The following is a 12,453-nucleotide window of genomic DNA, read 5'->3' on the forward strand; positions in this document are numbered from 1 at the left end:
GTAGCAGCTCTGGAAGAGGCTCAGGCTAGCCCCTGCCCCGAGTCCAAGCCCACCCCACCCAGCCCCGTTGGGCCGAGCTTGGCTGCTATTTTTAACACACTAGTGCAAGTCTGTCTGCCAGGCTGAATGGCTCACTCGTAGCTGCAGTGTAGACACACCCAGAGCGACTGTGCGGCGCACACACATGCAGGAATAGGAGGGGGCTGCAGTCAGGACTCAGATGCGGCAGCACAGCGGTGAGTGTGGAGCAGGTGACCAGAGGTGTTGGGGTGTTTGTTTCCACCTCCAACCTGTCCCATAAACAAACGGACGAATTTCTTCACACGACGCACAGTCAATCTATAGAACTCCTTGCCAGAAGATGTTTTGAAGAACAAGACCTTAACAGGGTTAAAAAAGAACTAGATAATTTCATGAAGGACGGGCCCATCAATAGCTATTAGCCAGGATGGGCAGGGATGGTGTCCCTAGCCTGTTTGCCAGAAGCTGGGAGTGGGTGACGGGATGGATCACTTGATGTTTTCCTGTTTTGTTCATTCTCTCTGAAACACCTGTACCTGTAACAACGTACCGCACACACACCTTACAAAGAATCTCCACCAGCATGAACATAACCAGATGCCGCCTGGAAGAACAGTGGATGCCAGGAGATCAGTTCTGGCATTTATTTCGGTTGCTGGTTTACAAAAGATGCTTGAAATAACAAAAGCAGAAGCAAGTTTTCAAAGCAGCATAAAAGAGCTATTAGTATCCTGCGAACCCGGTATTAAACCCGCAAATGCATGGCTTAAGCTGACAACAAAAGCCCCAATCGCAATGCAAACAAACACTGCTGCCAAGCAAGGCAATGCTTAGGGCTTGACTAGCTGCTGGCCAGGGTCCAAGGTTTGGGCACAAGGCCAGGTCAGAACTGACATCACTGGTCTCCAGTCTGAACAATGGACATCAGGGGGTGCTAGCTGCTTTCAGGAGATTTCATGAGCCAAAAACTCCTCCCCTCATCTCTTATCACAAAAGTATTGGCTGTGTCTGAACTAGAAAACAGGCCTTTGTGGTTGGGGGGCCGAGCTGAGCCGAGCCAAATCGAACCCTGAGTGGTGAGTTCGAATGCCAGAGGTGGAAACTTAACCCTACAAAATATTAACAGGGTTTCAGATGAGTGGTTCAGTATCATTAATAACTGAAATAGCTGTAGATGCAGGAAGCACTTGGGAAGTCACCCGTCCCCTCTAAACTCTGTATCCTAGCTTGAAACGTTCAGTCACTGCCTCGCCAGGGAATTTCCCCCTCCCTCACTCTATTTTTCTGCAGTTCACATTATTTGCTAAGTATACGACGACGCTCTGTTTACTGCTCCCTGCAGCTTTGAGACTTCGATTTGGCCTCCTCATTTGCTAGGAAAGGTCATGTCTTACATAGGGTGACCAGACAGCAAGTGTGAAAAGTCAGGACAGGAGGTGCGGGACAATAGGAGCCTATATAAGAAAAAAGACCCCAAAATCAGGACTGTCCCTATAAAATCGGGACATCTGGTCACCGTAGTCTTACATCACAACACATGCGGGAGAACTGCCCCAGATCAGAGCGTCATGCTACAATCCCTCGCTGAGACGCTTGCATTCCGATGCAAGCACAAAGGAAGGCAGTTATACGGCTTGATGTGGCTAGCTGAGCCCAGGCTACCCCACCTTTTCCACTGGCTAGCTTGAAAACCAAAACCCAGGGGCAAAACCCGGCTTATCAGAAGTGTGATACTGGCAGGGCCCACACCCACGCACAAGCAGCAAGATACTCCAATGAAGCAGGAAGTTGGAGGCTGAAATCTTCCAAGGGCAAACTCAGAGTTTCGAAATCTTCTGCAGCAAAGAACTGTTGTGAACATCCTCCAGCCACTTAATGAGGATCCCATTCAGGGCAGCTGGGCTGTAAAAACAACAAACAGAAACACAACACACTCCATTAAGCTAGGACTGCTCCTTACTGTGCTTTCTCTGGCCCAGCTTTCACGTCCCAAGGAATTAGGCTTCCATCCATTTCCTAGGGAGACTGCTCCAAAGCCTGTGCTGCTTCGCTGTTGGGAAATGTTATTTCCCATGAACAGTTTAGAAGAAAATGATACATGTTATTATTAACTGCTGGTAACGAGGTGGCATTAACGTGAGCAAAATACAGGCTGCCACTTAGAAGAGGCTGAGAATTTGACCCCAAAATGTCTTTTTGACTAAACAGAACGTTAATTATTTTATTGTTCTAATTTTTCAATCAAAAGATTGTACCAAGCCCAACGCCCTAATCCATCTGTCTATTACATCAACACTCCCACTTGTATCAACCAAACTTGTAATCTCAGCAAAAAATGAGTTGGACAAAAATCTATTTTCCATAAATCCACGTTTACTGGCATTAATTATTACCCTCCTTTCATTCTTTGTTATTAGAGTCCTGTATCAGGCACTCCAGTGTTTTGCTGTTTTACAGCTGCTTCTCTGCCATTCAGGCAGACCCAGGATTTAATTCCAGGAGTTATGGCTGAGCAGTCAGTGGGGGGTTATTTCCCAAGGAGTCTCTATGGAGGAGATGATGAAGGGCGCGCTCTCTCTCTCTCTCTCAGAGGTGCAGAGGAGGTTTGGGGGCATGAAGAAGGGGTATGTGGGTAATTTGGGAGGATGGATCCTTTCTGTGGGGCAGAGCTATAAGAGCACAATAGAATGGAGATTTACAGATACTTAGGTGAGGTTGGGGGGGGGGGTTTCACCTCCTGGCTGATGGTCAAGTGTAAAGGAATCTCAGCTGTGTCATTTCCCTTCCAACAACGTGAAGATGGTTTAATTTAAAGGAAGGGTGGAGCCTTCTTTAATTTACACCTCCCCCGCCAACCCACTGTGGGTCTCTATTTGCTTGGGCCAGGCCCTTTCAAATACCTGCAGTGTCCTGCTAGAAGTCAGCGACAGATAAGGAGAAGAAAGAACTCGCTGCTCTCGTGGAAGGGGAAGGGAGAGGTGGTGAGAAGGTTAGCACTTCTTACAGTTCAGCTCAACTCTGGCTGCCTGTGTGAGCTTGGGCAAGTCACTTAGCCTCGCTGTGCCTCAGTTTCCCCATCTGTAAAATGGAGATACTAGTGACACCCTCCCCCTCCCAGGGGTGTGTGAAGATAAACATGTTTGGTGACAGAGTGATGTGTCACATGGTGGGAGGGAGAGAAGGAAAAAAGCAGCTGACTCAAAATATCCAGTCCTCTCAGAGACTGCTGGAAGTGTGTGTGTGTATCGGGGTGGGGGGGTGCCTTGGCCTACACAAATCAGACCCAGTTCCTTGCAAGAGGGGGAGAAGGATGAGGAAGGATGCACTCTGAAGCAGAGCCTAGGGAAAAGGCCAGAAATGGGCAGGAGTAGGAGAAAAGACCAGCACCTGCTGGGGAAAACGTACTGGGTTTGGGGCGCAGCCTAGGACCTGCCTCCCCTGGAAACTCAGGCCTTGCCATAGAGGGAAGAGAACTAGAGACCTTGGGTGTAGATGAGGATACATTAAATAGTGACCCAGCCCTTTTGATTAGAGTTAGTAGCTCAATGACTCATCTGCCATTCACACTGCTCGCGACCGGGGTGCTCAGACGTTCTGGCAGAAGAGGCCCTATAAGGACCATAGAATGTATAGGTTGAACTTTGACAAACTTTTGCCTTTTCCTAACTTCCCCCTGTGACTCCGGCTCAGGCCCGCTTGCCTCACCATGCACGGTTCCCTTCCCCCTCCAGTGCCCTGGAGATGTTGCCGGTAATGGCCTCTCTGCGAGCCGTGCACTTAGCTGTTCTAATCTGTTCTCGTGAGACGATCGCTCCTGGCCCAGCACCTCTTCTCTGCTAATTACTTGTGCTGGAATAATGGCCAGCTGATGACATGGGCTAAGCTAATGAGGCTGCTTTAACAGAGCTCATAAAAACACCAGACACCCCAACGGGCTGGATCGCACAGTTCTGTACCCAATTGCAAGCTGCCGGAGGACAGGCTCGGAAGCTGCAGCACAGTAATGCAGGGATGCTCAGACGGCACATTAGCTGCCGGGGATCCTGGGGGATCTCCCCGCACGGCACAACTAGGGCTATAATGAACTCTCTTGTTAGCAGGTGGCAGGACATGCATTTGGGGTCGTATCCCAACAGTCCCCACACAGACCGAATCTCCAGTGACCTCACTGGGGGATTTTGCCTGAGCAAGTGCTGCAGTAGCTGGCTGGGTGGGGGTAGTCCAGGAGGTCTCAAACTGGGAGTCTTGCTGTGTGAAAGGGGTCACCAGTAAAAAAGTTTGAGAGCCACTGGGGTAGCCCCTCTGAATTCTTGGGCTGGGCTATGGGATGAAGATGAATCAGGAGCTGCGTCGTGGCCCCGGGCGATAATGCTGGCATAGAGGTAGGCTGGGTTATGCGAATATGTATTGGCCTAATTCAGGGAGGTGCTGAGCCACCCTGGCTCCCTCTGAAGTCAATGGAAGCTGGGGGCGCACAGCCCACTGAAAATCAGAGCCAAATATGCAGTGATCTGCCATGAGCCATTTGGTCTGGTCCCTCCAGCACAGGCCAATACTGGAGGCTATAGAGGAAGTGTTAAAAGTCACTAAGCCATTTAGCTAATTGCACAAGGCTTTGTCATCGGGCAGGGAGTGGGGGGGGGATAATCCGTGGTGATCCCTGTGGGCAAATCAGTTCACGGACCAGACACGAGCTGACTGCCCTTCCCAGCTTCGCTTGCAGTGCTGACCCAGCTGAGCCTTTAGCAAACGCCAGCCGCGGCGCCCCACTCCCTCGCCGCGCGTATTCAGACTTGCTAACGGCTCACTCCGTGCATCCAGGGCGCTGGAGCAAGAGCTGGCTGCCAAGCAGCGTTTAGTCAGGCCCCAGTGGCGGACGATGACAGGGCTTTAAACGCCAGCCAGCCCGCCCCCGCTGTGCACGCGGTACCTTTCCATCTGAGTCCAGTGTCCGCACTCTTCAATGTGGCCCCGGGTCAGCTGGGGAATCTGGAGAGAGATGCACAAGAACAGGGAGACTCTGTTCCACTCCAAAGAGGCTGCCGGGCCTCTCAAAGGTACAGAGGCCTTTAGGAAAGGTTGCTGCTTAGGACCTGCCATATGGGATCAGCCCCATCGAGCCTGGCACCACAACCCCAGCGCTGGACAATTCCTGATGCTTGAGAGGAAGGTCAACTCCCCGGCCCAGGCGTGTGGCGCTATCCCTGGCTAGAAGAGCATTTCGCCCTGACCCTGCACATGGCCTGAAGCATGAGGTTGGATCCCCCTTCTCGACTCCTCGGCAGGCACAGCTCGTGGCATTGATGTAGCTCGTCAGTCAAGGCGGCTGCAGGTTTTGGTTCGAGGCCTCCTGCTACTGGGAACTCCCCACGGTTGCCTCACATGTGAGGCACAAGCCACTTACGAGGGATTCATTCAGCTGGGATGGAGTCTGAGGGAACCAGCGTCAGCCCAGTGACACTGGATATCCCTGCCCGCCGGGTAACCGGGACGCCATCGGGCAGCGTCTTATCAGGGTGGATGATGCTGATCACTTACCCACTCCTCCATGCCTTTACTCAGTTTAGGATGGAGAACAAAGTCCTTCCCCGCAGTAACCATCAAAGCCGGGACCAGGATCTGCAGGGGGATAAAGTCAGGGGTAGGAAATGAGATGCCCCCAGATCAAATCCGCTCTGTAAACAGTCTCCTTCCCCATGGGGTAGCGCTCACTAGCCGTTCCCATCGGTGCGGAGTGGAGCAGACTCACGTAGAATCCATGGGAGCGGGGTGGGTGGGGGCTGCGTAGACACCCTCACCAGGTGATGATGCGCTGCCCAACGGCCACGCACAACAGCACACATGACACCCCTGCAGACAGGGAGCCCCGGGGCTTGTTGCAATTGTTCTTTGAATTTCAACCTGTTTATCTAGTGTATGGAGAGCATGGGCAGCGCGGGAACCCCCTTTGGGGAGGTTAGTCCCCCAGCCCCACCCCTTCTGCCCAAGGCCCCACCTCCCGCCTACCAGAGCCCCAACTGTCTCCACCCCTGCAAATGGAGGAGCCCCAAACCCCCAGGTCGGACCAAGCCCCGGCCTGACCCCAGCCCCAACCTGAACCCCATGCTACTGGCTGGTCCAAGCCCTGAGCTCTGGGCCGCCAGCTGGAGCTGAGCCCTCACTGGCTTCAGGGGAGAGGGGGAGCATGGGTTGGGCCATGGCCTGGGCTAGGGGAGGCTAAGCCTCCCCTGACCTTCGATACCCACCACCCACAATGGAGAGCTACAGGCTGAAGCCTCAATGTTTTGCGACCTTGGTAGGCATTTCTGCTCCTCTGTCCAGGAAAATCACCCGGGAATGCTCGCCCAGCCAGAGGCACAGGGCCTAGAGAGGAGCCCCTTCGAACTGCCCCAGTTAGGACAATTTATGCCTGTCCAGGTACTGTGGCCATCCCAGCCAGAGCACCAGCGAACAGACCGTAGAGAGCACTTCTGCCCTGGCCCCAAATGACCGTTCCTAGATCTGAGCCCACACTGAGCAACCACTCTGACCTCCTGCATCAACCAGCCCCAAGAAAACAGATCCCATCTACTCCATCTGTACAGCTAATGAGCCTTCTCTGTCCCTCTACTCTGAATTCCCCAGGGTAGCCTCTAACCCCAAAAGAGCAGGGTGGGGACAGTGCAAGCCAGCCCCGATCCCCAGAGGGACACGCCCATCACATACTGCCCTGCGGGCCAGAGAGAGCGGCTGCACCGTGACCACTGTCTAATATAAATCACGACCCAGCCAATCAATCCCCCAGCTCAGCTGCAGGGGAGGAAGTGCCCTAGGCTGGAGGCCACCCACTGGCCCAAGAGTTCTCGTTTATATTCGCCGAGAGTGAAAGTGAAGTGAGGTCACAGAGCCAAAGCATGTGAGAGCATCGCATTCATTGCTCCAGCCAGTTGGCTAACCGCTCAGTGCCCCTGGGGGTGGGGGTGCTGCCCTTTGTGAAGGCAGCATGGTTCAGTGGTTAGAGCACAGAACTGCTGTCCAGCCCACTGGCCTGCAGTGTGACCTTGGTCATGCCACCTCACTGCTCCGTGCCTCAGTTTCCCCAGCTCTATAACGCATTTGAGCTCTCCAGAGGAAGAGGGCGGCATGAGTGCTGATTCCTGTTCTTCCAAGCACAGCCACACTGACACCACGTTTGGCAACTGCTGAAAGTGAGTTCTGGGATTGTGTTCAAATCCTGCTGGCAGATTCTTAAAGGGATTTAGGTACCTAAAGCAGGCATCACAATACCCTTACAAATCTGGCCCTAAGTCCGTAACCTTCCAAAGGTGTTGTTCTACCATGGAGACAGAGCTGACGGAGACCTGTTGGATCACCCCGCCCCGCTCCCGGCCAGCGGCGGATAGTGGACTCTGGGTGACAGGGATTTCAGCCCTCCACAGCCCCATATTCCCGCCCTCCAGAAACTTTTCCTTTCTTGTGTGGAAAGGAGGTCCTGAGGGAATAGGCACAATGTTACTAGAGGCTGAGAAGAAACCAGTTGCCAGTTCACTCCATGGGATGTGCTGAATGGGTGTGTGTCAATCCCAACTGCGAGACAACCTACAGGGTCCCCAGGCCAGGCTCCCACATGGGGGTCCCACGAAGGGCACCCTGCCCTTTGCCAACCCTTTGCCTCTGGCAGAGAACACAGACATTCCAGATGCCGGATCACGACGCTCCCGGGAATGAAGGCACCGCGGGCTGCTCTCGGCACCTTCCCTCATCTGTGAGTGGCCCAGGGCTCGGGCTGGAGAATGCTAACCTAGCTCCTGCCCCTGCTCTGAGATCCAAGCCCAGAGACAGCCGCCGAGTGACAGCCGCGCTAGGATCCGCTCTCACCTTCCTGTCTTTCGCAGAGAGGCTCCACTGCCAGTTGGCTCGCATGTTCCGGTACCAGTTCAATGGTCTCCTAAGGGCGAGAGAGAGAGAGAGAAAGGGGGGAGAGGTGTAAATCCTTAGTGGGATCCCCGAGAAGTTCTCGGGCACTGCGTTCCGTGGGGAGGCGCAGCTGAACCAGGGGCCAAAATTTTGGCTGAGTTGGTATTTCCTTGCGATCCCAGGGCAGACCCCTCAGCCCTCTTAGCTGGGCCTTCTACGGTGGCTCATCTTAGGCTCCCCATGGGCACCAGCACCGCACGCCTGCCTCCAAGCCGTGGGGAGATTCTCCAGAGCCCCATGCAGGGGAGGGAGTGGTTGGTTTGCAAATGACCCAGCCGAAGGCCTTGTAACAACGTCTCTGGGAATATCCCTGGCAGAGCCGACGTTACCTCCCTCTCGCCAGCCCCAGACTCCTGCTTCATTCTTTAGCTAAGCTTTTACCTGAAGCCAGACTTTTTAAACTGCTGGATGAAGTACTGGAGATCCGCTCCCGCTAGGATCTGGCTTGGCGGTGGGTCTTCCGGCATGCCAGCCAGAAGCCCTCCTGCCGAGAGAGAGAGAGGGTGAGAACATCTGCTAGGCAGGATCAGCTGCAAATGACCCCGAGTCCGTGGCCCCGACAAAGGACCAACGGCTTGCAAAGGGCCTCTGCAGACTCCCTGCACCCCTCTCTCCGTGCTCAGTTTTAAAGCCGGGTGCTGGTCTGTTTTAGGCTGAGATGGGGAGCCCTGTGGTGATGGCGTGTGAGTTTCATGCCGGCCCAGGAGTTCAGACTCCTCATTTAAGCGGCTATAGGAGCAGCCTCCTCTCCAGAGGCGCTTGGCAGCTGCAGCTCCCACTGAGGGGCTCAGTGCCCGTGACGGCAACACCTGTTATTTAGGCACTTCAATGTGGGGCCTCAACTTTATGCACCAGAGCTTGTGATGTTCGGCCCAACGGCTGCAGGGGCAGTGGGACAGAGGCCCAGTGGTGCCGGCTGGCAAAGGGTTCCCTGGTCTGTAACAGCAGCACCCAACAGGCCTGACAAACTCACTACTCCCCCCACCCGGCTTTCACAGAATGTATCCGTACCAGGGGTCACAGGCAGCCCGGGCGTGGCTGGAGGAGAACACGGCACTGGCAGAACTCAGTGTGACGTTAAACCAATACGGTGAAACTGGTCCAGCTAAACCCAGATTAGTTGTTCACACTGAAATCCACACCGAGGTTCACTCTAGGCTGGGTTCAAAGCCAACTTGAAGTCCTACCAGGCATCTTTCTCCTTTAGACCGGCCCTTGGTGCCCGGAGTAGAACCCTGCAGCCCTGGGCATAGGCCACCCCTCCAGCTCTCCTGTGGGTTTCTGCAGGGTACGTGCCTCCAGCTGGAGCTGCCCAATGAATGCTTATCGCTGCTTCTATTTATAGCGCCTTTCTGCAGCGTGCGTCGCTGGGTGATTTGATTAGAACGTGCTGCGTAAGTGGATTTGCAAGAAAGGGAAGAAACCCAAGGAGGGAGAGAGGAGTTTCAAAGCGACGCCTTCAGGGGCTCTGGTTAACATTCAGCTGCTCCAGGCCATCTCACTGGCCCAGGCGTCCCTCCTGCTGCTCAGCTTTTAAATAAAGGGACAGCATCAAGGGTGTTTCTCAGTGTCATAAACATACAGTAAAGGGTAGCATAAAATCCCTCCTTTGCCTGTAAGGGGTTAAGAAGCTCAAATAACCTGGCTGGCATCTGACCAAAAGGACCAATAAGGGAAGAAGATCCTTTCAAATCTGTGGGGGGAGGTTTTGTTTGTGCTCTCTTTGTTGTTCTCTCCAGGACAGAGAGGGACCAGGGCAGGAAAAACCATCTCCTAAAACCCTACCTGAAATAAGCATCCAAGATTACAAAAATTGCAAGTAATAGCAAGGAAATGCATTAGATTATCTTTTGGTTTAGCTTGTGAGTTTTCCCTGTGCTGAGAGGGAGGTTTATTCCTGCTTTTTGTAACTTTAAAGTTCAGCCTGGAGAGGAATCCTCTGGGTTTTAAAATCTTATTACCCTGTAAAATTACCTTCCATCCTGATTTTACAGAGGCGCTGCTTTTACTTTTTTCTTTATAATAAAATTATTCTTTTAAGAACCTGATGGTTTTTTAGTGTCCTAAAAATCTATTGGTTGGTATATTATTCTCAAGCCTCCCCAGGAAAGGGGGTGAAGGGCTTTGGGGGGATATTTGGGGGAAACAGGAACTCCCAGTGGGCCTTTTCCTGAATCTTTGTCTAACACACTTGGCGGTGGCAGCATACTGTCCAAGGACAAGGAAGAATTTGAGCCTTGGGGAAGTTTTTAACCTAAACTGGTAGAAATAAGCTCGGGGATCTTTCATGCAGGTCCCCACATCTGTACCCCAGAGTTCAGAGTGGGGAGGGAGTCCTGACACTCAGAATGGCTCATATTTGACTACACCCACCCTCACTTACTGCATGATCTACCCAGAGGAGCTTGCAAAGAAAAGCTATTTCTTTCTTAATACCAGCCTCTCTGCTCCCTGCAAGCACACAGGACAGTTTGTTATTGTAGGGTCTCTCCCAAGCCTTGGGCTGCACACGCTGGGGTATTATTGTAGGGTAGCACTATTATGGCACAATTCAGTGCTTCTTTCTATGCACCCCTCCACACATCCTCTCTCTCTCCTCCATTCCCTTCTGTCGTGGCCCTGGACTTCATTACGGCGAATGAACAACCCTACAATAACATACCTGCATGTGCAGCCCAACCCTCACAAGCAACCCAATCCTTTGTTATTGTAGGGTTACTTGTGAAGTCAGGTATGTTCACGTTTGGAGGGGAAGGGAGGGAGCCCGAAGAGTACCTTAGCAGTACCCCCCGGCCCCCTGCCAAGTATTTGAAATGTCGTCGATGAGAGAGATCCACCTGCGCCACTAACGAGAAGGCTGGGAGATAACTGGGGAACAGGGTGACAAATCCCTTCCCACCTGGGCCGTTTCGTACCCTTACCTCGCTCCTGGACGTTGGTGACATTGAGTGGAAGAGGCAGCTGGTCCTGCAAGGGAAACAGCTCTAATTAACAGGATGTGATTAACTCCCAGGGCTGCTGGCCAGAGGGGAACTCGGAGAAAAGCCATGGGAACAATCACACGGCACCGGGGATTGACATAGGGGGTTGGATTAAAAAAGCGACGAGCATCTAGCTAATGAACCTGGAAATGTACTGTTCTTGGTTAACTGCCCAGCTGTTCGGGAAAGGGCTCTGGGCCGACACGACGTTGCGGGGCGGCTGCAGGAAGGGGCAGGCCAGACTGTGGAATGGTTCCCCAAAGCTCCATATGAAGGTGCTTTTGTGGCCCACAGCAGCACTGGGTCTCCTTTGTGCTCTGCTACCGAGCGCAGCTCCCAGGAAGGGGCTTGTTGGGGCCTTCCAAAGCCAGGAGCCGACAGACCAAAGCAGCGCAGGATTTGCACCAAGCACATGGGGGCTGGTGCAATATGTAATGAGGCTGCTTGGATTGTAGGACTTGGCCCAGTCCTATGCAGACCATGCCCAGTCCTGCCCCAGGCTTCGCTCGCCCGGCTGGCTCAGAGCAGACACTGCCGAGAGCTCTAACCCAGACAGCCCCAAGTGGCACCAGACGCTGTGTCTGGGGCGAAGGAGGATCCCAGGCACGCGCAAGGGGGCCCAAGCGCCCCACACTGCTGCTGGAGCACTCGCTGTCCACAGGGACAGCAAACACGTTACTTGACGCCTGAACCCTGATGCCCCAGGAGCATGCAAGAGAGTTGGTTCAATTCCCAGGCTGATCTCACTCCCTGGACTCTCCCGGGACGGGACTGTTACTCTATCGGCTCTGCAAAGGCCTGGAAGCCAAGCCAAAGAACTGCAGCGACGGGCCAGACGTCCCAGCTTCAAGCATGTGGCTCCCCCTTCGGCCCCCTCGGATTGACACTGTAGATTAGGCAAATATCATTATCCCTGCGTTAATGATGGCAAAGGGCAAACCGCAGACAGGTAACTCGCCCCAGGCTACACAATGAGTTAGCAGCTGGGCTGGGATTTAAAAAAGCCTTAACTATGAATCTTCTGCCTTCCAGACTTTGAGTTTGTTTAATTATAAAGCTCTCAAGGGTTTTTGCCCTGAAGCTGCTGATAAATAGTTACTGCCTCCGTTCTAGGTTAATAACGCTATTTGTATTGTGCTCCGAGAAGGAGATTAAGGGACTCAGTGTAAGCCCTGGAGAGTGTTCAGGTTGTGCCGTATGCTCAAGGTCCTGCACCCTCCACTGACTCCACCCCAGCCACAACAGCACAGGGCCGTATTGGAGTGAGTTTCCTTCAAGGACATCCCAAGCCCCTACTAGTGAGAACACGGTTTTCTGAATGTGCCCTGGCTGAGTCTGCAGACAGCCAAAATTACTGTCACCAAGAAAGGTGTGAACTAACACCCCATTCGTCTCAACAGAGCACGTTAACTCTGAAACCTACCGATGATCTAAATACCAACATTCTTCTCCAAACATCCAGCGGGCCCATCACCGTTGGGTGGAGTGGCAGATA

General features: G+C 53.2%; 1 protein-coding gene across 2 annotated transcripts in view; it reads right to left on the reverse strand.

Moving 5' to 3' along the window:
* Positions 1 to 650: 650 nt before the first annotated feature.
* LOC127048819 (bifunctional epoxide hydrolase 2-like) overlaps positions 651 to 12,453 on the reverse strand; it is a 106,988-nt gene continuing 95,185 nt past the window's right edge. For both annotated transcript variants that reach the window (XM_050948833.1, XM_050948832.1), the window contains exons 14-19: positions 10,899 to 10,944; positions 8,359 to 8,461; positions 7,879 to 7,948; positions 5,560 to 5,640; positions 4,952 to 5,010; positions 651 to 1,923 (exon numbers count right to left, since the gene is read on the reverse strand). In XM_050948833.1, the coding sequence (XP_050804790.1) occupies positions 1,839 to 1,923; positions 4,952 to 5,010; positions 5,560 to 5,640; positions 7,879 to 7,948; positions 8,359 to 8,461; positions 10,899 to 10,944 (444 nt within the window). In that variant the 3' untranslated portion in view covers positions 651 to 1,838. The remainder of the gene's footprint in view (positions 1,924 to 4,951; positions 5,011 to 5,559; positions 5,641 to 7,878; positions 7,949 to 8,358; positions 8,462 to 10,898; positions 10,945 to 12,453) is intronic.

The sequence above is a fragment of the Gopherus flavomarginatus genome, chromosome 4, assembly GCF_025201925.1.
Source record: "Gopherus flavomarginatus isolate rGopFla2 chromosome 4, rGopFla2.mat.asm, whole genome shotgun sequence".
In the NCBI taxonomy this organism is placed as follows: Eukaryota; Metazoa; Chordata; order Testudines; family Testudinidae; genus Gopherus; species Gopherus flavomarginatus.